The sequence below is a fragment of the Cheilinus undulatus genome, linkage group 13, assembly GCF_018320785.1.
Source record: "Cheilinus undulatus linkage group 13, ASM1832078v1, whole genome shotgun sequence".
Lineage (NCBI taxonomy): Eukaryota > Metazoa > Chordata > Actinopteri > Labriformes > Labridae > Cheilinus > Cheilinus undulatus.
The window spans coordinates 39,274,194-39,298,623 of NC_054877.1; the positions used below are offsets into that span (position 1 = coordinate 39,274,194).

The 24,430-nt window shown below is 39.1% G+C and overlaps 2 protein-coding genes across 3 annotated transcripts; both read left to right on the forward strand.

Annotated features, from left to right (window-relative positions):
* The first annotated feature begins 87 nt into the window (after nucleotides 1-87).
* psmb5 (proteasome 20S subunit beta 5) lies at nucleotides 88-18,015 on the forward strand. 2 transcript variants are annotated; one of them, XM_041804032.1, is made up of 3 exons: nucleotides 88-105; nucleotides 8,718-9,024; nucleotides 17,338-18,015. In XM_041804032.1, the coding sequence occupies exons 2-3, from the start codon at nucleotides 8,829-8,831 to the stop codon at nucleotides 17,619-17,621; spliced, it is 480 nt and encodes a 159-aa protein (XP_041659966.1). In that variant the 5' UTR covers nucleotides 88-105; nucleotides 8,718-8,828; the 3' UTR covers nucleotides 17,622-18,015. The 2 variants fall into 2 exon arrangements, with proteins under 2 accessions (XP_041659966.1, XP_041659967.1); XM_041804033.1 differs by lacking the exon at nucleotides 88-105 and adding an exon at nucleotides 2,312-2,572.
* On the forward strand, nucleotides 615-1,565 carry psmb11a (proteasome 20S subunit beta 11a). Its single transcript, XM_041803614.1, has one exon. The coding sequence runs from the start codon at nucleotides 615-617 to the stop codon at nucleotides 1,563-1,565; it is 951 nt and encodes a 316-aa protein (XP_041659548.1).
* Nucleotides 18,016-24,430: the final 6,415 nt, after the last annotated feature.

Sequence of the window (24,430 nt, forward strand, 5' to 3'; positions counted from 1 at the left end):
CTTGAGACACATTCACTGCACTCAGGTGATCCCCATTTCGCTGATTGTGAGAGTACCACCAACTGGCTGGACCTCTGTTGAATTAGGTCAGTCAGTTTAAAGAGGGTGAGTATTTATGCAGTCTCTTATTTTACATTAAATATTTTTGTTTTATTTTGTGAAGCAGGTTTAAAGAAAATGACAAATGCTGCTTCTGCTTGAAGCGTTACTTTTACAAACAGAACTAAAAGGCATGAACTGATACAGTTACCAAGATGACTTGACACTCAGCAGAAATGTGCACTTTGCAGAAAGTGGCTTCTCTGGTTCTTACATTCACAGCAGAAACAGGGTGAAATATCCCTTCTGTCAAACTGATGGCTTTGGGCTGTGCTTCTGTGTTTCTACAAGGTGTCATATTTAAGATGGTTATAAAAGGGTTAGGAGTGTATCTTTCAGGCCAGAAGATTTGACAGTGATGCTGCAGCCACAACACCTCAGAAGGATTTATACTTTGTTTGAAAAGTTTCTTGGATGAACTCTGGTTTTATCTGTGTTTAAGGAGTATGTTTTATCTACTAATCTGTGGGAAAGACTCTCTCACTCTCTGATTTATCTTCATCACTTACATCAGGATGGCTTTGGAAGATATCTGCGGCTTCAAAGACACCCCCGTGCATCACGAGTGGTTTCCTGCAACTCAGTTTCAGAAAACAGCCTTATCTATTCATATGACTGACTATTACAACTTTGGTTCTAGAACATCAAAGACATCAGGAAGCACTAATGGGATGCCACTGCATTTCTTCATACCATCTCTGCCAAACTCTGCTCCTCTCAACCACAGACCTTTGCTCTCTCGTCCTCCAGCCAAGCATTCAGCGACTGTCCGTCTGCCTTTTCCTCTCTCTCACGGGACAACTACCCTTGGATTTATCTTCCAAGGTGGGGTCATTGCAGCTGCAGACACACGAGCCAGTGCTGGGGGTCTTGTTGCATGCCCAGCTGTTCACAAGATCACTCCTATTCACTCCCATTTAGTGGTCACCTCTTCTGGGAGTGGTGCAGACTGCATGCTATGGGAACGAATTCTGATCAGAGAAATTAGACTCTACCAGCTACGGAACAGGCGTCGCCTTTCCATACGTGGCACTGCTAAGCTCCTGTCATTTATGCTGCACCCCTTTAAGGGCACTAATGTGTGTGTGGCCCTCACTTTGTGTGGCTGGGATAAGGAAGTTGCCACATCCCCAAACAATGGCCCAAAGGTGATATATGTCTGCAGCGATGGAGCTCGGCTCCAAGGGGACGTATTTTCTGTGGGTTCAGGCTCTCCTTATGCTTACGGAGTCCTAGACAGAGAGCTGAGATGGGGCTTGAGTAAGGAAGAAGCCATCTCCTTAGCGAGAGAAGCAGTTTTCAGAGCCACTCACAGAGATGCTTACTCAGGGAACAACGTGGACCTCTTCCACATCACAGCTCAGGGATGGACCCAAAGGGAGAGAGAGGACCTGAAAGAGGAGTATTATAGAGACATGAAGAGGAAGGAGAAGATAGTGAAGGAAAGAAAAAGACTGACTGAATAAAAGGCTGTAGGATAACTGCTAGAAATGTTGTGGTTAGAAGTAGTTTGAAATCAGAAATACTTTCAATTTTATTTACCCCATCTCAGTGCTGAGTTTGTCAACTAAAATTATTGCTAAAAATTGATGTTGACTAGACTAAAACAAGAGAAAATCGGATGTTTAGTGATTAAAAAAAGGGATAAAAGGTATGTTTATTTTTGTCAGGACTAAACAAGACTTGTGCTGGTGACGGGTGGTCATTCAAAATCTGTTTGAAACTGTGCATATAAAGTATGTGAGTATTTTTATCATTATATTTCTAAACTATTAAAATATTGATAGTAAGTAATATGATTGTTATGCATTAATGCAACAATTTGGCCAATTAAATATTTTCAAAAAAATGATTAGACTTGACTTGAATATTTCGGAGCTGAAACTACAATATAAGGGTTCAAAAATGATTAAAATGTGACCAAAACTCAGTCATTTTAATTTAAAGACAGAAATTAAATAGTAAATTTAAAACAGCTGTCAAAGTAAACCCTTTTTTATCTGCAACCTAAATAACGTATATGGTACATAATTTATTTGTAGAATCATTTCTAGTCTTAAAACGTTGTTTTTTTAGCGTCTTTGTCACAGTTAAGATTTTTTTTCCCCACAATATCTTCATTACTGCATTGAATTTTGCAGTCCTCCAAAACACAGGGGGCGCTGTGGTGGCGTGAAAATATGACTCCAGACTTTTTGGCCTTAAACGGCGGAAGTTGCTTGGTCATCCTCAGACAGTTTCAAAGATGGCTCTTGCTAGTGTGTTAAACAGTGATTGTGCGGATTATTCTTCTGATAATTGTCAGTCCTCTGCCTTTGGATGTGGGCCCAGACAGAGCGGGTGTTTGAGCTTCGACGCCACGCCGGGAGACGGTCTCAATTTTGCCGTTAAAAACTCACTCTTTGCTGGGGAAGAGGATGGCGTCGAGAGGAAAATAGAGTTCCTGCATGGAACCACCACCTTAGCATTCAAAGTAAGTATGTGGGTTTCTCTTGTTAGTGGCGGTCACAGTGAAACAAAGTAATTTGTTAAACAATCAGAGCAAGCTTTTATTTAATTGTTAAGCCTTAAAACGTCGTTCAGAAGCTCCAACATAGCTCTAAAATTACGTTAGGAACGTTAGCATGCTAGCGCGGCTACAAACCGCTTTCTCATTGTAAGGTACACATGACAGCTGGCCTTGGACGGAGATTGTTGTTGGATATTTACTTTTGTATTGAGATGAAACACAGAGGACATAGGGGAAATCGGCCATTTATAGCTATGGCTTACGTCTGTTTATGGGTGACACTCGGTTTTAGGTGCTCTGCCATTTAATTTAAATGTACGTTTCTAACAGTGAATGAATGGGGAAAAGATGCATCACATCACCTGCTTTGCAGCATCCACACAAAGCCTGTCATGTTTATATTTATCTTTAAAATACTAAAAACAAAGTTACCTGTGAGCCAAATCTACTCGAGTCAAATGCCAAATATCACACAGCTCTGTAAACAGCTTGCCCCACATGTTCAGGGCTGGGCGATATAGTTAAACAACTGAATCCGGGTTTTTTCCCACATCCAATTTGACTTACGATTTCGTCTTTTTTGCAAATGAATAAGAAGCTTCTCAATGATGTTTCTGTTATTTGTTTATTTGTTGAGCTGAATTTCCCTTTACAGTTTAAAGTATGAGCTGTAATGTTGTCTTTTTAAAGTTTACTTTGAGGTTTATTTACATGAACTTTTAGGGACTGAATGTTTTTATCTGTTGAAGAATCAGACTGACAACAATGCTAATGTCTCCACAATCTATGCAAGTTAACAAGCCCATCAGAAGGACACTGACTATTTCTGTATTTGTATTTGATTGTTTGTCATTTCTGCCACAGTATCAGTGTCAGATAAAAATGTTGGCAAGCAGATCAAAACTACATTTAAATCAATTTCTGCTAGTAGGATCATGATTATTGAAACTGAGCAGGATGTTTTTCTTTGTTTTAGGGGATTTTGTCCTTGAGTTTGAGAACATGGGTTTCTCATGAACAATATGTAAGGAAAAAATGTATGATTTTATATCCAGTGTTGCCAGAACTAACATAAAATTAAAGCTCCTGACAGTAGTTTTTAGTTCTGATATTACAGGAGCAACATGGTAATATCACGCTATTTTTTGAAAACAAAACACCACTCTCACTCGCTCTCCTTTCTCACTCATCGTCTGCCAAAGCTGATGTTTTCGTGGTGCTGTTCGACATTACTGTAATATTTACCACACATCATATATTGCCAGAAAGCACAGATTTACAGCTCTCTGTCAGCATTGAATTTTTTTAAATTGAGCAAACTTTGGAGGAGTTAAGATGTTGAGAATCTGTGTAGCTGTCTCTCCAAACTTCTGGTGTATTGTTATGAATGCCCACGTAATATGGTTGTGAGTACTGTAATGAACCATATATGTGCGCATGCCCACAATTCTTAGCTTTCCAACACCGTTGGAATTTTTTCAAATTGGACAAACTTTGACAGAGTTATGGTAATAATACTCCAGACATATAAAACACATCACCGGCGCTGGCTCCGTAGGTAAAGGGTTAATCTCAGTCAGTGAATTTGTTTAGTGCAGATTCATATCAAATGCTTTGTCAAGACACTTTTCAAAAAGAGCAGCTGTAGGCCGTACTGTTTTAAATTATGATCAGAGACCCAACATTAAACCATCATGAGCACAGCACTCATCAACAATGAGTAAAATAATGGTGGCAAGTAAAAACTTCCTTAATTTGGCCAAGAACTTGAGCAGAACAAGACTTCTTTTTACAGTCATGACAGGGGATTGAGGGGGATTAGGAAAAGGAGACTGATAAGCAAACAGCTACAACAATAGAATCATCAAAGAACAAGAATTTTACAGCTACAATGCCAGTAAGATGGGTAAATGTACGTGTAGTGTTAGCAGGAACAACAATGTATGACAACATGCTGATTATTCTAACATCAACTATTCTAATGATGCAGATATAGGGAAGACCGGCTAAATTTTAGATGTTACATACTACATCAGCTTGTGTGCTACTTAGCACTGTTGCTTTTTATTTTTTTATTGCTCAAAAACAAAAAGAACCTGTCAGAAATATATACAGCAGCATTTTGTTCCCCCCTGACTTGTGTATATCCATAGTCCTAAATAGTTATACTTTGACAATTTGACATTTGTGAGTCTTTCTGACTCCTTGTGTTGTTGCTTTTCATATTAATGAGGGTAATATGAAGAGAATTATGGTCCTCCAAAGACAAAATTGACAGCAGATTAAAAGAAGATAAAGACATTGTGATAATGTCGAACAGTGGTGAATAGAAGTTGAGGCCTGTCACATGATTACGGATTGAGCTGAGAGCATATTGCAGTAATATAAATACATATATTACAGAGGGACTTAAGCTCATTGAATATATTAGCAAAAGTTGTTGCAGAATTGCTGTATTATCATTTTTGGGCCATATACTAGTGAGTTAGCCTAACTAATGATTGTCCATTATCAGGTGAAGAGCTGCATGTCCATGGAGGCAAAGATGAGATGTATTATGGTTTATTTGTTAGTGACAAATACAAACATAGACACACTGAGAACAGCCATCCTATGAAAGTATCAAAGTGTTTATAGTGAATGTTAATTTGTGACACCCATCCTTAGAAGGGTTAGTAATGAAAAATCTAAGATTTAAACTGTTAGTAAAAAGGGGAACATGAAACAGTAAAATCATATCTAACAGTGACAGTGTTGCAGATAATCAGACATGAGTGCAGCTTTCTTGCTGAAGTACAAGATATTGCAGCTCTATTAAAAGTCGTGAAGTTTGTAATAAGTTTCAAGTGATCAGGGAGAAAGTTTCAGGATTTGACTTCCTTCACAGAGAAAAGAGTCTGAGCAAATGGGGTTTCACACAATGAACCATACAATTTCCATTAGAAGCTGATCTGGTCGACCTGCTGCAGCTCTGTCGTCTTTTTATAGTTGTGCAGTAAGACAGAGGAGCGAGTAGATTGAACATTTGAACACAAACTTTCATATCATAAAAAAATTGAAATTACTAAAACTTAAAATTTTGTATTTACTTAAAATGTGACAGTGATGTATTATTTGTACTGGAGTTTTCAAGCCCAAATGTGGAGGTGTTATAAGCTTTTGTTGTTTTTGCTCAACATATTGTCATTGGTTTGTCAATTTTTAAAAAATCTCTTTGGCTGATACCACCAATACATAAATGTACACTCACTGGCCACAGAATGGGAAAGAAAGAGTATAAAGTGACTTTGAACGTGGCATGGTTGTTTGTGCCAGACAGGCTGGTCTGAGTTTTTCAGATACTGTTGATCTACTGGGATTTTCATGCAGAACCATCTCTAGGGTTTACAGAGAATGGTCTGAAAAGGGAAAATATCCAGTAAGCGGCAGTTGTGTGGACAAAAAGGCCTTGTTGATGTCAGTTAAGAACAAGAAACTCATGCTACAATTCACGAGGGCTCAACAAAATGGGACAGTAAAAGATTGGAAAAACATTGCTTGGTCTGATGAGTCTTAAATTTCAGCTGCAACATTCAGATGGTAGGTTCAGAATTTGGCATAAACATCAAGAAAACATGGATCCATCCTGCCTTGTATTAACAGTTCAGGCTGCTGGTGGTTGAGTAGTGGTGTGGAGGATATTACTTTTGCACACTTTGGACCCCTTTGTACCAACTGAGCATGGTTTAAACACCACAGTCTACCTGAGTATTTTTGCTGACCATGTCCATCCATTTATGAACAGTGTACCCATCTTCTTATGGCTACTTCCAGCAGGATTATGCATCATGTCACCAAGCTCAAATCATCTCAAACTGGTTTCTTGAACATACAAATTGAAATGATTTATTAGTAATAACTCTTTGAGATGTGCCATCTCATTTTCGAGGGGATTCTTTTGTCAGAAATACACATTTGAAATACAGATTTACAAAGTAAAGTAGAGCACAAAACAAAACTGACAGAAATAATGCAGATCATGTAGTGATGGGTATACAAGATCAGGAAATCCTTCTTGTGGGGAATTTGAGCTAGAGTGGTTTATCCACTCATATCAAGTCATCAGTTTGTAGTGAACATTCTGGGCAGTAATAGTCACATTGAAGATGAGAATATTTACAAAGAGAACATGGTTAAAGTTATACAGGTATAATGGAAATGTTTAAAACAAGTACAGTTAGTTTTGAGGTAAGAGGGCAGGGCATTTTTAAATGAGTAGAAAGAGGTTATAGACCTAATATTTGCTGAAAGATGATTCCAATCTGAGGGAGCTTTGAATTTAAATGCTTTCTTAGCTAGTGATTTAGAAATCCCAGGAACAGAAGGAAATAGCTGTGTAGTATGTCTCAGTTGACGAGTAGAGGAGAATGGTACCATAAGCTGTTTTAGATAGAGGGGATAATTGAGATATATGCATCTGTAGATAAACTGTAACCAATGACACTGCCTTCTTATTGTGGGGGAGGGTAAATTAAGCTCTTCAAATATGGTGTAGTGGTGAGTTTTGAGGGACAATCAAGTATAAACCTACAGAGTTTTTTGAATTGGTTCACTGTATTCCAGTGGCCTCCACAGTCACCAGATCTCAATCCAATACAACACCTTTGGAATGTGGGGAAACAGGAGATTTGCATCATGGATGTGAAGCTGACAAATCTACAACTGCGTGATGCTATCATGTCAATATGGACCACAATCTCTGAGGAATGTTCCAACATCTTGTTGAAACCATATCACCAAGATTTAAGGTCATTTGAAGAGGGTTAAACCTGGTACTAGCAAGGTGTACCTAATAAAGTGGCCGGTGGGTGTAGTTCAGACTTAAAACTGCAGTCCTTCATACACACTTTAAAACACAACGAACAAGGAAGAACAAAGATTCTGCCCTTAACCCCACAAACTTTTTTTAACATATGGCCAAAGTTTAAAGATGATGTATTTGTTTTATTGTTGGCAGAAGTTTTCTTATTGGCTGACACGGATAATTAACTTAATGCTAATAGCTGCCAATACAATATAATGCAGATAATATTGTGCATCCCTACTGTGAACCATGCAGCAGGCCAAGACTGATGATCAGTATAATCAGAGGTGAAGTGTTCTGGTGGGCTTATGCAGGAGAACAACCAGTAATTTTGATGAGATAATTTCTCCAAATTAACTGCTTGATAAGTGCTTCAGTCCCTGATGTAAGTAAGTTAAAAACTACTGTAAACTTTTATGAAGATCTGTTTTGGGTGTTACTGCAGTAAAGAAAGTATGGACTCCTAAAGCCCTAATAAATCATGTCAACCAAAATTCAGTTGAGTTTTTAAAGGTCACAGTGGCTTTCTTCTGCTACAAAGATATAAGCTAAACTCTGAAGCTGAATAAAGTGTCTTTATGTTGAATTTAAAGATGGAAATTGCATGTTTTTATTCTCAACAAGCCCTTACAAAAACACCAAACCCAACAATAAATTTACTCTCCTAACTAGATTGTGTAATTGCCTGTTGTAAGCTCTCCCTCTGTGCCTGAGAACCCCACTGGGTCCAAAACTATTAAAAACACATAAAAGAGAAGCATTGTCTTTGGGTGACATATCATTTTATTACAGTAAAAACAGCCAGTGGACCATTTTCTTTTGGCAGAGAAAATACTGAACCACATCTCTGCAGTTGATTTTTGTCTCTTCAGGGGATTTTCTGATAAAAAGAAGAGATAAAATAGCGCCATCTTTATCCCTTAATCCCTGAGAGTGTTGGATGAAACCCTCCCTGGCAGACATCTTCTGACTGGCCAAATCTGTTGTTTTCACTTAGTGCTATACCATTACAGCTGTTATGCCTGTCAGTTTAGTGATACAGAGATTTCTGAGAAAATAAGTCTTCACTCTTATCCAGCAGCTTAATGGCAAGCTGAATTATATCTTTTTACTTCTGACAGCTGAAGAGCAGAACAAATTTCTGCCTTGTCTAAATGGATCAAAAGGGGAATTTAAAGTGACATAATGATGTGTACACAATGATCACAGGTCCATCAGTGAATGCATTTCTCTAACATGTTCATCCTCTGCCGTTGTCTCTTTCAGTTCCAGCATGGTGTTATTGTAGCAGTGGACTCTCGGGCCACAGCAGGCTCCTACATCGCCTCGCAGACGGTGAAGAAGGTGATCGAGATCAACCCCTACCTGCTGGGTACTATGGCTGGAGGCGCTGCAGACTGCAGCTTCTGGGAGCGCCTGCTGGCCCGCCAGTGCCGCATCTACGAGCTTCGTAACAAAGAGCGCATCTCTGTGGCAGCAGCCTCCAAACTGCTCGCTAACATGGTGTACCAGTACAAGGGTATGGGACTCAGCATGGGAACCATGGTGTGTGGCTGGGACAAGAGAGGGCCAGGTAAATATAACAGCAGAACATGAATACACATTTAGCCTTAGTTTTATAATTAGAGGAACTACAGTAGCTAACAGGCAGATCACTGTCACATGTTGTATTTAGTTGATGATTAATAAAAAAAAAAATCACAAATATGACTCCATAAACTGATGGATCAGTTTAGCATTGGGACTGGCTGAAATCTGCCCTGTTTACAAACATTTGCCATTGGTCAAATGATAATACATGAACTTGCTAGGTTAATTTGCAACATGTCAGTAACATAACTGGGAATTAAAGGTCATTTATTATGCAGAATACTCTTTTTCAGGCTTTTGTAGCAAAAACATATATACCCCCAAAGAATCAGAAAAATCCACTAATTTAATCAGAGATGGACTGATTGTGAAAACTAGGGCTAATACCCAGGTTTTACATATCAAGCCAGCCAAAGTCAATACCAATGGACTTTTAGGTTTTCAACATTTTCTCTCACATTTAACCATAACAGTGGATCAGTTTGGCCAATTGGTCACTTCTTCTACTTGGTAAAAAAAAATCGCTCTGATGATTCAGCTGCTAGATTTATTGGCATAAAAACAATTTGACAACACAACTGTTGGACATTAGTAACTGATATCTGTTCATGCCACACCACTTGGCTAGTGTTTGTAAACAGGACAGAAACTGGCTGATACCAATGTTAATCCAATTAATCTGTTTATCTCTAAATTTAATGAATACATTTGGTGTTTAAAGTGATGTCAGGGGCTTAATGTTAGGAGCTAAGATTTTAAAATTGTGAAGAAGAAATGTTTAAAAATATGATCAGAATTCAAAAGTTATGTGGCCTTCATCGTAAAATGATGGAAAAAATCTTTACATTTGAACATGATAGATGTGAGACTTTGTAAATTTACTTATTGAAGGGATGGAGATGAATCATCTCATTTTCAAGATGGTCCCAAAATCACTTTGAAGTGATTGATATCTTTGAGTAGCTTTGAAGAAAACCGGGTTTTAATATCAGAAATGTTTCAGTAATAACACTTTTAACACTTTTCTTGGGCTGAAATGTGACAGATTGAGGTAAATGGGCATACAACATGGTCTGAAACAGGTCACAGGCCCCTGAAACAAAACAATTCAATATCATATCATGGCAGTGTTTGAAATATGTTTTAAAATCCTGAAAATCAAGAGTGTTTTAGCTTATTAATACTGCTATCGAGTCTCACAGACTTTGCAACTAAATGTCATTTTATGACATCATTGGTGTAAAAACATCACTTTTTAAGGGTAACATTGGATAGAAGCATATCGGTTGTGCTTCAAATCAAACCAAAATGCGGTACATTTAACTGTCAGCTTGAAGAAGAAAAACACTATTACTGTGCTAGCATGTAATCATAACACTGCCTTCAGCTGCTACATAACAATTTTCTCCTTTGTCTGCTCGGATCAGTGCTGAAAAGGGCTCCCAAATTTTGTTGCAAGTCCTGTTTGTTAAAAATATTGATCTAGTATAGAAATCTGTGGTGGGATTCGTTAATTAGTGAACTCAATGAGCTGTAAGATGGTTATATTGTGATGTAAGCTCAGTAAATTAGATGATTGTGAATACAATGTTGTGATTTATCAAAATACATCAAGAAACACAAAATTCAGTTCTTTGATGAGAAGATGGACTGTGTTTATTTCAGGGACAGAACATAGATATAACACTGAATCATAACTTCTTAAACACAAGCTCTTCTTGTCTTACACCACTTCTGTTGTAAATGTATTGCCATCTTGTCCTTCCACCAACCAAAAGAAAATTATTGAAGTTGTACTGTTAACAACTCTGATTGATAAAGAGTATCAACTGGGGGTATTAATATCAATAAATACAAACAATCTCTGTCCCTAAATATACTGTTTTGGTCCAAAGAACTGATTCATCACGAAGAATCTGGTGATTTACGCAACTTCTCTTTATCATCTTTTCCTTTCAAAAGGGGATGCACAATATCTGTTTGATATTGGTATTTTAAAATTTCTGCTGATAAATCAGGGGTACATCAGCTGATTTATATCATAGATCAGCCTTAGACACTGGTGAAAAAGTGAGGTATAGATGGTATACCATGAGGTATAGATGGTTGCTTAGGGTGCTACACACTCCAGGTGGCTCACCGTGATCCCTGAACATTTTAAATGAATCCCCAAAAATAAAATGAGGTCATCATGACTCAGCCTCTCTTTGTACAGGAGCCTCTTTGCATTTTTTACCATTTAAAAAAAAATGTGATTGTATGGTATGGTATCAGTATCTTAACTTACATGGGGTTGGAAATTATGGCATATTAGATATAGTCACAAATCCAATATCCTGCAACCCTACCTGCAAGCTAAAACTAGTATGACGTATTTCTCTGAAAAACAAAAAATATGAGTCGTACATTAAAACCAGCACACGTAGTAACTCCTACTTTTGGCATGTTGTGGGTTTTTGTGTTGAGTCAGGGTTCTGCATGTTAATTTGTATTTCAGTTTACACTGCAAGCATAATAATCAGCTCCTTTAAATGCACAATGTTTCTGTTTTAAATTCAGACAAAACTGCTAGTTAATTTATCTGCAAACAAGAAGACGATTTAATGCCAGTCATTAATTCCAAACCGAGAGTGCTTAGCTGTTTAACCAAAGCTTAAAGCCTGGCAGTTTCATTACTAAGTGACATCAAGACTCTGTCCTGTTTTTTTTTTTTTCTCTGAAACATGAAGATTCACTCACTTAAAGCTGTCTATTCATGTGGCTTTTCATTAATGTGTGCTCTTCCTCTGAAGTAGACACACACTTGTGGTTCACAGAGACTTCCACTAGATGGCACTGCAGCCCCTCTCATTCTCTGCCCCTCTCTGTAGTTAAAGCTTTGAGTTTTGGATGCCTCACAGTGTGAGGCCGTACATCACGGAACGTGTGCTTAAGGAGGCCGCCACAGTGACACAGTAATGGGAAATCGATGAGGCTGGGAGTGCAGGCCAGAGAGAGCGCGGCGGGATGATGGACGTTGGGTCTCAGCCCTGGACAATTGGGTCGCATGCATAATGCCAGTACACCTTCAGAGATCGATGCCAGCTTTGTCTGGAAAGCACACAGGACTATGTGAACAACAGCGGACCGCCTGGTATGCCAACAAACCTAAATGACACGTGTTAAATCTTGAGCAATCAATTGGGGAAATAATGATCCTTTTATAAGTTCAATAGGTGTGGGAGCTCTGCCATGGCCACCACAATGCCCGTGATTGAATGGAGAGGTAAATGTCATGTAAATTAAATCAATCGCGATTAGGTGGGAAGCTCATTAGCCAGCTACAATCATGTCAAGAGCACTTATTCCCCTGATGGAGTGTCTTAGGCTGCATGCTAAATAAATCAAATAAAAGCTATGTTGAAGAGCTTGTCAAATACGGCTCTTTGTAATAACGTTAAATGTTATGACACTTGTAATCAGTGTATAGTTAATTCCTGATAACTCTGTAGTGTCTTTGTAATTGACAGAGAAGAGTGGCTCTACTCTGCACAGCATCCTCTGCTTCTCCCCACAAGGACACAGAAGGTTTCTTTATATGAGATTAAATGGGATGTAACACCCATGATGAAAAAGAATAAAAGTGTATGATATGAGACCCATGTGGCAGTCAGTTTTACAGCCACTCTCAGGGGAGTGATGTAATAGTTTTTTTTGTCCGTCAGTACAACTGCTGCTCTCTTTGTACTCTTGGTCCAGGGGTGAAATCTAGTGGGAAGGACGGATGGCGGACAAAAATGCACCCATTTGCTGCCAGCTACCCATCTCACTCCTCTCAGCTCCTCACTGGCCTCTAAAAGCTGTCAGTCCAGCCAGCTGCACAGGCTTCTGTTCAGAAAAGGCTCCTTAAGCACCTGTCAGTTGATCGATGGAGTGGAAGAAGCCTCACTTGGCCGCCACTGCCGCAACGCCTCACCATCCAGGCAGCCCGGTCTCCGCTTCCGCGTTAAGTGGGTCTCATGAATTTCTTTTGCTTTCCTTGCTCTGTTTTCAAGGTGCAGGGACCGTTAATCGATCTGGCATTGGGTTTTACAAAGGCCCCAGGTGCGTTTGGAAAGGCATAGATTTGGCAAAGTGCTTTTGGTGCTGCTCTGCTTCTAAACTTGGACCTCCTGAAGAGTCCTCATCCACCTCCGACAACTGCGCTACTCAACACAAGAGGCCGCCTTTACAACTCTCTCTCCCCCCGACTATTATGTTTTTAACGAGTGCCTTGCAGTTTTCAAGAGGAACAGGCAGGTCTCAGAATGGCAAATTACCCCCGTGCATAGACAGGCACTGGATGATTATCGTGGCAAGCTAACGACAGGCTGAGGAAGCTGCAATTTCCCAGTTGAAAGCGATGGTAAGCCCCCTTTTTTCAGAAAAGCAAGTGGCTCTCTACCCGTAATAGACTGTCACTGGTTTAGCTGAGAAACTCTGCAGGCGAGGATGTGCAATCTGAGGGCAGTTTGAAGTGTTTTTTAATGTGAGAGATGAGCGATAGCTGTGGATATTGAGCAGTTTTACATGCATGTGTCGCTGTATCTCTCCGTGTGAGTATCATTTTCACAGGTTTCTCTCAGTGAAGTGCAATGAAAAACATTCCTTTTCTGCTGGCTGTGTTTTTACCATCTGCAGGCAGGCTGTGGGCGAGCTCGCAGGCTGCTGCTAGTCACCCATTCCACGTCACTCTGGGATCAGGCATAGTGAGAGTGTCGTGGCGTGGAACAAAATGTCTCGCATGTATCCACAAAGCGTGGTGTGGAGCAAACTGTCCCTCACAGGTCCATCAGAGCATTTTGGGTCTGCAGTGCACGTGGTAATACATATTTGGTGGGTTTTGTTTGGAGTGAACTCGTGCCTCAAGTGCCATTCAAGTGTGAGTATGAGTGGAGATGAAAGAAAAATCTGTGTAGAAGAAAGTGCAAATGTGTGTGAAGTAGAGATGAAATGGTTTTAATGATAACCATGATAAACCTCCCCCACAGTTATCATGCCATTCATATTTTAATGATGATTAAAACCATTTGCAATAACCATGCTTTAATATCACACTAAATAATGTCCAGAACGCATGCCATGTTGGTTTGTTTACTGAGATAGATGGGTAATAAACATCCACAGGTCAACTGGAGATGTAAAGAAACATCTCAGGGAGGAGGAGACATCAGTGTCTCTGTCCTCTGCTCTCTCGGCTGCACTACTCCCTGCCACTGTCTGAAGTATAGACACAAACAAGTGGGCCTAAAGACCACTTTAGCTGTATGATAATCAGTTGTAATGTTGCAAAGCATATGGATTGACCATCCCTGTCATCGGGCGAGTATTTTTAAAGTTTACATCTCATGTGTTTTTTAACAAACTCAAGCAACAAATCAGTCTATATTTTTGCTAACACAATATTAGACAGATTGAACTAGGCCATGTAGATTTTGGAAACATGAATTTGTGATTATTTTGACTGGCATTGCAAATTAAATAAAATTATTTTATTAAACGGAAGAGTCATTTTTACTGAGAAACACATATACAAAAATAAGGACAGTAGGATTCTTTTTTTTGCAAATAATTCTGTAAAATTTGCACTTGAATGTTTGCATGATCTGTAAAGCATCACACCTCTGCTGCAAATTTTTTAATCAAACTATTACTTTGACACATTTCATGTTAAAGGTATTTGCACCTTTTGCAATTTAAAAATTGCAGTAGGCTTTTTTGCAGTTTTATCTAAATTTTGATTAACTGTCCATCCTTAGATCCAATCTGCACAATTGTGCAAGATTTTGGTTTTACAGGAAGCCAATAGCAATAGCCAGTGTAGCCATAAGTTTGATGTAGCTATAGTATAGCAACAGTTTTATCAGAGCTTGAACACATTTCTCTAGTCAAAACAGGGCGTCTGCTGGGTCTTAAAAAGTTAAGAAGGGTATAAAGTTGATAAATCAACTGAGTGAAAATTAAGGCTTTTTAAAGTATTAAACAGTCTAAAATGCAAGACTATGAGGCAGTGTTAATTTTGTCAGCTATTTTTAATTTTAGTTTTAGTCCCATTTTAGTCATTTCTATCCTTTTTAGTTTTAGTCGAGGAAAACTCAAAACATCATAGTCTAGTTTTAGTCCATAAAAAGTCTTCACATTTTACTCTTTACTTTTCGTCCAAACATTCATTTTCTTGCCTAAATCTGGTACCAAATCATGGTAGTGTGTTCTCTCTACCCTGCCAAATCTGGATCCCTGCTCTCTACAGCTGAGGCAGAATCGCTACAGCTGCCTTGTTTCTTGACAGATTTATCTACAGTGAAGAAATATCACGTGTTTTGAATGTCCGACAAAAACTATATAACATTTTAGTCTAGTTTTAGTCATCTTGATGAAAACTAAACTTAGTTTTTGTCAGTTTAAGTAATTACAGATCTATTTTTGCTAGTCTTGGTCTAGTTTTTGTCATGCAAAAAACAGCTGTTGATGAATTTTAGTCATCGCTTTAGTCAATGAAATTATCACTGCTATGAGGTCTTAAATTTTGTAGCTTTTGGAATATGTACTTTAAACACAAGTTTTTGTTTTTAATTTTAAAATTTTATTTTAATCACGAGTGAGGTTTTTTGGGAACAATGCCGGATCTGATGGTGCTGAGCTGTCAGTGCGTCCTTCTATGGCAGGTTTGGCTGGTATGGCAACTCCAGGTTGTTGACATAAAAGACCCTGCATTGCCAGCTACCTTATGGTACCTGTGGTCTATGTCGTTGTATTCTCCAAATTCTCTAAGAAAGCTCTATTTTCATACTACGGTAAGACGTACTGCTGGCATTTTCTTTTCTACATTGCTACATTTTTATCCTACAATCAGCACAAAATGTATGAAACCATGTTGCTAATGAAAGGGGTTAGAAATTGAAGATGCCACAGAGTCTTAAAAAGAACTAAGAGGGTCTTGGAAAAAGGTCTTCAAAAGTATTAAATTTGATGTCAGATTTTCTGCAAGTTTTTCGCTCTTCTCCCAACCTGCTTCAGCATGAGTAGTTGTGCTTTTAACTGGTAGATCCAGTGGCAACTCATGGAGTAGTTAGCTGGGATGTAGCTTTAGTAACAGTTTTAACTCAGATCTGGAGTTACAGTGACAGGATTAGAATGCACTCGGTGGCTTCAGCTGCTCCTCATCTGTTCAGAAAGTCCATGTAAAGCACTCCCAAACTTTGAGGTGAATCCTGTTAGTTAAAAATATTTATCCATTGCTGAAATCTGCAGATTGCTATAATAGACAATTAGCTCATTTAACAAGCTGGCCTTTGTCTGTAGGTTTTATTATGATGCATTAAAAGGACAGTTAAAAAACACACATTTGGATCAAAGAAGTTTAAAGAGAAGTTCAGAAGTTATATTAGAAAAAAATCAGATTTTGACAGAAAACTTGAATAAATACAGTTGCAAGGACAAGAAATGTGTTTGCTTTTTCAGCAATAAAAAAGATAACAGATGATATAATGCTGCTTAACTTTTAACTCGATCTACTCATCTTCACCCACTTCTTATATCAAACTTGATGAAATGATGAATCAGTACTTTTTATATTCTCAGCAAACTCTAACAAAACTGTGATAATACTGATAACAGAGCTTTTTAAGGTCATGGTAATGTTTTAAGAGTTTAAGATTTTATCCAGAGAGAAATAATTATTCTGCATGCCGTTCAGCTGTACGTATGAGTGGTGATGACAGAAATCTGTGTAGAGGAAAGAGCGCTATGTGTGAAAAGATGAATGTGTTGCACTCATCAGATGTCCACAGGATGTGTTGTTTTTTTTTTTTTTGTCCTTCTTGAGGGGTGAGGTGCAGTTACCTGTGCAGCTCGAGTTACGGGTCGATAGTTAATTTTTGGCGTGTTTGCAGGGATCAATAAGGCCCAGAGAGGGGCCCCTGGGCAGACAGCGACGTGGCCCATGCCTCGTCAGCAGGTTCTGCGGCCGGCTTCGTTTTACTTGAAGAGGATGCAGCTGTTCATATCTGCCAGCCTTTCTTCACTTGGAGAGGTTGCAGCTGTTCATATTTTCTCTCTGGAGGATCTGGAGTGTGCGTGCTTATAAGTTTGTGTGTTTGTTTATGCAAGAGCGGCAGCGTTAGACGTACACCATCTCAGTTTCTCGACAAAGCTCTACACCTGAGTGAGAAAAAAGGAGGATGCTTTTTCTTTAAACACAACTCCCTCTATGCGGTTTCCTCCCTTCTCCGTTTTGTCTTCCCACCCTTCTGACCAACCTTTTGTCCTCCCTCCTCAGGGCTGTACTATGTCGACTCAGAGGGGAACAGAGTGTGCGGCGACCTGTTCGCTGTCGGCTCAGGCTCTATGTACGCCTACGGTGTTATGGACAGCGGCCTGAGGTACGATCTGTCAGTGGAGGAGGCCTGTGAGCTGGGTCGCCGCGCCATCTACCAGGCCACATACCGTGACGCATACAGCGGAGGCCAAGTCAACCTGTACCATGTGCACAGTGAAGGCTGGACCAGGATCTCCCAGGATGATGTGCACATGCTGCACCAGCAGTACAAGGAGCAGGCATAGGCATGAGAATCAGGAAGGCAGGGAGAGAGCAGGGATGGTTAGGAGTTTATTCTAGTATCTGATGTTTGTTATATTCTGAATATGTAAGAAGGGTTGACCCATGAATAAAAAGGACTCATCTGCCGATTGATTTCCACTTGTATTACTTTTCTGACACATTTTGACTTGTTGCTAGCTGAAGCCTTTATAGCGTACGTTTTCAAGAATGTCAGTGAGCTCTACTACCCCCCCATGCACAGTATGATTTGGGCAGCAAAGAAGGAGGGCGATGACTCAAACATGCTTTAATACAGTGTGGGAGTAGTATGCTGCTTGCCCTACATACGATTCATTTGGATCTACTCTGAAAAAGTACATCTTTCACAATAAAACCTATGATGTTCTTTTTTTCAAAGCAGCGTCTTTGTTTGTTTTATTCTATATGAGGGCTTTAAGGCTCAAGATGGTGGAAAACGTTTCTTTGAATTTCCTGTTCATGTAAATGTAAAGTTCTGTTGCTTCATCTTCCTTTGTAGCTATTTTGTCGCAGTTTGTGTTTACTTTTCTGTCATCTGTTCCCCCAGCTGTTACAATTTGGAGGTACTTTTTTTTCTCCTCTATAAGTTCAGTGTTTATTAATGACAAGTAGCGCTGTCTAAATAGCGCTGTTTAATTGCATAGAGCCAGCCTCAGTAATTGTGCCTCCTGAGTTGTAGCAGTATGTTTTCTTTTCCTCATTGATAATGTTCCCTTTCCTCCACTCACATTGCACAAATTCACCTTTTAATTGGAACGGGAAATTTATTCTTTAATTCCTCCTCGACACACTTAGCTTCTCAGTGCCCAATGTTGTGTGCTACCCTGCCACTGTGTTATACAACGTAACGACCTGTGCTGGCAGCGTGCACCTCTTCAGCAGTTTTTATAGTGGGAAATAAACACGAGGGAAGGGGGATCAGGCAGACATCTGAAGCCAGCTTCTGCGCTTCCAGATCATGGTTAAAAACTAGTTTCACAGGTGACTAGCTGGCAGATGGAATAGAAATGGGATTTCGATAAATGGAAATGAGCGAGGTCTCGTCTGTGTCGCTGCTCTTGGTAAATGAAGTGATGGAGATTGCAACATCAATAGAAACAGAAACTGACAGGATGACTGCATGGACCCATAAAGATATGTTTAAATGCAGCAAATATGCATAAAAAACATCAGGGAGACTCCTGTAACCCTGGAACAGCTCTCCTGAAATAACAAGGTAAAGAAATGGTTTTCACTAACAGACTGAATGCGTGTCTAAATTATACCCTCAGAGTAGTCGATAAATGCCCTCCAGCACCATTAAACATCCAGCATAATGCACTGTCATTAAAATATAGTGTAGAAAGCGCTCCTAAGATAAAAATAGTCAGGTTTTAGCGCCTACAATTTAAGTCTGCAAGGTTTGATGGGATGAATTAGATTTTTTTAAAAGCAAATACATGGAAATAATTGCTATTTTTATTAAGTGCACCAATGTTTTAGTTCTACAAATTAAACGACAAAGTAGAAATATTACCCGAACATTGTGCAAAAAACAGACACTTTATAAAATAAATTTTCAAAATGGGTGTCCCAGCCTCTAGGGGGATGCCAGTAGGCACCAGGGGGGTTGCTGAATGAAACAAAACAATGCCATTATTTCTGACAATAATACTTTAATATGTTTTTTAATGCTGTCAGCATGAATACATTAATCCCAATTGATAAGGGTACATCATTAATGCTTTTATTTTTTATATGGCAATTATAACATGCTTCATTGTCCCTTTCAGTACACTTTGGTTAAGCCGCTGCCACATCCTGCACAGTGATGTAAAATAAGCCCACCCGCTTTAAAAAAAACTCACTGACAGCTCAGTGGACAAGTCAGAAATCACCTGCATCTTGTAATATCAAGCACTGACCATTTTACTGTTCCCTTTTTTAGTTTCAATCTATGATGAGTTATTTTTTTCAGCAGGTAAGTTTATATTATAATCTTTGATCCTGCCAAAGTTTCTTATTTTCTTTCAAAATAAAAAACAGGTCTGATCCCAAACAGGAAGTCAACAATCCTTGGTTTAAGAATATACAAAAAAATCCTAAAGGCAAAATAATGGAATTTTAAAATGTGAGTGACTAACCACAGAAATTCTGAGATTAACCATGATCAAAAATTGTTAAGATTTGACAGCCCTTGTCTTTTTTAATTTTCTCCTCCACTTTTTAATTTTTCACCCAGAATGCCTCTGTGTTTGTTACTATTTTACTAAGATAAGTAAGTCATACTTTATTAATCCCTGAAGGGAAATTTAGTTTACACTCTATTGTTATACATGTGACCCAAACATAGGCTGAATTACATGCAAATACACATGCACAAACATAATTCCCATGGACATGCACTAATGGAGAGATGTCAGAGTGATGGCCTTGCTGCCCTCGTTGGAGTGCTGTCGTGAGCTCTTGGGGGGGTTCAGTGCCTTGCTCAAGGGCACTTCGGCAGTGCTCAGGAAGTGTCCTGGCACCTCTCCAGCTGACAGGCCGAAGTCCAAATATGGCCTGACCGGGACTTAAACTGGCAACCCTCCGATTCCCAGCCCAAGTCCTTCCAGACTGAGCTACTGCCGCCCTCGAAGCAATATTCGGTTATGTGTTCGCCTTCTGCCGATCAGCTGTTTGGGCATGCAGGCTTCATTTCAGAATTTCTACAAATTATACATTTAAATATTTTTTTACAGGAAAACATCATAAGATTGGATATTTTTCAGGAATAAAAATGTATTTAATAAATTATTTGAATTACTTAAACCTCCAGTTTGCCCTACTAGCTGCTAAAGTTGAAGGTAAAAGACTGATAAGAATTCCTGATTTTACTGCTGAGACAGTGAGTCATTGTTAAAGTAAAAGCTTAATATAAGGGAGGTACTGTGTGTAGCTGTTGCATCACAGGAAACACACACTGAACATTTATTAAATAGTGAAAAAGACTGATTAGTCTATGAATTAAATCGATGTCCTGCAGCGTTGTCCTTGTCTTTCTGTGCTGCAGTAGTGATGGTTTTACTGCCATTGGTTTAATGTATTCATCATTATTTTAATCTTACAGAAGCACATAGTCAGTGATTGATCATTTCTGTGTGGAAAAAGAGCCAAATGATGTGCTAAGTGAAGCTTAAGCCTGAGTCAACACAGGGAAGTTACAACCAGCTACATGATAACAGGATATTTCTACCTGGAGCTTTAGGCTTGGTTGAGCCTGCTTACTCAGAGAAAGCCTGGCTATGTTGAGCTCGCTTGGTGTTACTCTGCTCTTGAGTTCTTTGTCGGGAATCATACTCCCTTGATTAGACTTAACTTTTTCCCCGGTGTGTTTCAAATCTGAGGACTTATTTTCCTCTCAGCAATAATCTGCCTATTTTATATTACTTCACAGAGACAAAGTGCTTCATAGTGAGATCACAGAATACCATAAAAGCAAATGAATAAATTCAAGTTAAAACAATCAAAGTCAGAAATGAATCTTCTGTTGGTTATCTCATTGAAGAAACACTTTCTTCTGCTCTGATCTTACCAGGAGACTAATTCCCAGATCAATCAACCCTTGTAGTAAAGGCTCCATCACCTTTGTGTTAAGGTCCAAGTCTTGGAACAATGAGTCGAGGAGGATCTGAGGATTTCAGATCAAAGGGTGAACCTGAACATAAGGCGCTAATTGATTATTTTTGTTCAAAGCTTTCTGGTTAAAGGCATCAAATGAAGGACTTGTCAGATCATCAAACAGCATCTGAAACCGCCTTCAAACACTCCTCTGAATTTCCAGTCAGACGGGACCAATAATTTTTAGATTTTACCAAATCTAACAATCTGATAAGCAAGTGCTCGCCATACAGCAGCAGGCGTGACAGGGTAAGATTTTTTTTCATCTTGTTTTATCTGAACCAATCGTTATTTGCTCTTCTTTTGCAATGTCGGATTTTTTTTTTATGATGATAAACTTCACTCCTCATAGCTGGACATGGTGGATGAAGCAACTGTGTCTGAAACATTGATAGTTTTTGCCTTTATGTCAGTGCAACAGCAAAAACTGGAGCGCTGATATCTAAGAGTTAAACATTTCAGAGTTGATTTTAACTCTCAAAGTGTAATTTTACCCATTCTGAGTTACACAGTCTGGTCAGTTAATCGAAGCTCTGCTCACTACGTGTGCATTTCAAATCTACTGTTGGGGGAAAAAAAAATCAGTTCTTGCCAGGGGAAAGTAAAATAAAAGCACATCAGCATTATTGTCAAATTTAACCAAAATACGCTTGAACTGTAGGTTTGAAGGGAAAAAAGACTGGTTGCACCATGAGTAAGATGCAGTCAAAGAGGGTTCAGCATGGTGTTGTCCTGTCACAATGCTCTCTGAGAGCAAGGCCACCCATAAGGGGAGAGCTCTTTGTACCATTTGTAAAGTAAGCTGTGATAACCATGCTTAACTTTTTTACCAGAAAAATAGCCGCTCTTATCAGAGCAACATTTTTAATGCCATAGTATACAGGCTTTCTAATAAAAAAATAAAGCCCTTTCCTTAAAACAGAATTATAATGGGTTAAAAAAGTAACTAAACTAAATGCCTGATACATAAAAAATTATCCAAAATAATATTTATGTGAAATTTTATGGCATTTTTTTTTTTTGTCCCGGTGGAAGGTTAACTAAACATCTCATTTAAAAAACAGAATTTTCCGGCTTTTTTTTTTTTTTTTGAGATGTCAGGCTTAAAGTGTTAAAGTGGAGAAACCTGGTATAAAAATTTGTTGAAAGTGGTTACCAGTGGCAAAAAAGGGCATGGGCACAAATAGTGAAATGCAGTTCAAATGAGTAAAAAATGGGCGAAGAGTGTGGTAAAAAGGGGTTAATGGTGGCAAAAATAGGTCAATAGAGGCAACAGCAGGAAAAATGGTGGAAAAGATTGGCAAAAAGGGCATTAAAGTGGCAAGAATTGGTGGTACAAGTGGTGACATGGGGTAGAAAAAGGTAAATGTGTTTGAAGTGGTGAAAATGGGCAGAAAAGGTGGATAAATGGTATGTTGAAGGAAGCAGAAATGGTTTGTCGTGGCAAAATGGGATAAGAGAGTAATACAAAGAGGTTAAGATGTGGCAAGAATTGGTTTGAAGTAGCAGGAACTGGTAGTATATGCAGTGAAATGGGGTTAAAAAGTGGCAGTTATGGGTTTAAAGTGGCAAAAATGGGTGGAAAATGTGATGAAATGGTAATTTAAAGGAAGCAGAAATGGTTTGTAGTTGCAAAATGGGGAAGAGAGCGATGAAAAGGGGTTAAAATGTGGCAAAAATGAGTAAAAAGAGGCAAAATTGGTGAAAATTGATGAACAATGGTAAACAATAGTGTCAAAAAAGTGAGGAAAATAAGTGGTTTCAGGGATTAAGGAATGGGCACAAAAAATAACTATAACCCCAGAATCCAATAATAGTTTGGCATACTTACAGCTCCAAATTGAAGTAACCGTTAGCCAGGAAGCTAGCATTATTGCTAACAGTGTAGCACACATGCATTGACATCACTGTAACTCACAAATGGGAGGGTCTATTCTCTGGATTTGTCAGGGGCAGAGCTACTTCTGTGGCCAGGCCTGGTTTTGGTAAACACTGCATGTGTCTTGCCATTTTATTTTACATGCACACACTGGAACCTTATGAAGGAGACAAGAGGTTAAAAAGTGGCACCAAGCCCTGCTGGTCTGGTTCAGTATGTGTTTCAGTGAGCAATGAAGCAGCCACATGCAAGACACAATGAATTGGAGAATTTTTCAATTGCATTAGGTCCAAAGGTGGAAAAAGTACAAGACTATTGTACTCAAGTAAAAATACAGTTACTTTGGTTCAAATTTACTTAAATAGAAGTAAAATTTCTTGCCTATGAATGTCTTCGTAGGTAAAAAGTAGTTTAAAGTTAACTTAAAGTACTGAGTAACGATTAGCTACAGGGAAGTTGCACAGTTAAACATGATCTTTCCTTACTGTGCAAACACAACAGACTACAAGCCTCCACACCTTTATTTAATGTGAAATGCAACAGCTGCTTTGACATGTGATGGGGAGTCATGAACGCTACTGTGTTGTCAAAGCCAACATTTCCATGTCATTGACAGAAAGAACCTCCCCTTACAGAAAAAATACTCATTTCCAAAATGCACTCAAAAATACTAATACACAAAAAGCTACGCAATTACAGTAACTTGAATAACTGTCATTAGTTACTTTCCAGGTCTTCACGGTGACACAGGAGTTTTGGCTGTTGCCTCCCCAACAAAAAGCTTCCTAGTTTGATGCCTGGCTGGGATGAAGAGTTTGGAAGTTCCCCCCAGGCATGTGTGGGTTCTCTCCAGGTACCCTGGCCCCATCCCACCACCAAAAACATGCTCCTTTGGTTAACTGGCGACTCTAAATTGGACACAGGTGTGAACGTGCCTGGTTGTTTACCGCATATGTCAGCCCTACTATTGGCTGGTGACCACTCCAGGGTGTACCCCGCCTCTGACAGCTGGTATAGACAATGGCCCTGTGACCCTGAATGAGAAAAGCTGTAGAGAAAATGGACCTTTCCACCTCTGGTCTTATGCAGAGGTTGATAGTGGCATACATGCACTGTCAGTAGTGATGTTGCATGTCAGCACTTCATAAGGTCCTGGTGTTCTGACTATTTCTCCTGCTGTGTTGAATTTTGCTAAACGATAGCAGAGTCTATCTAAGGCAAAGTAGCACATCTCAATAGGTAGCACAAATCAAACAAATTGCCAGCATTTAAGCC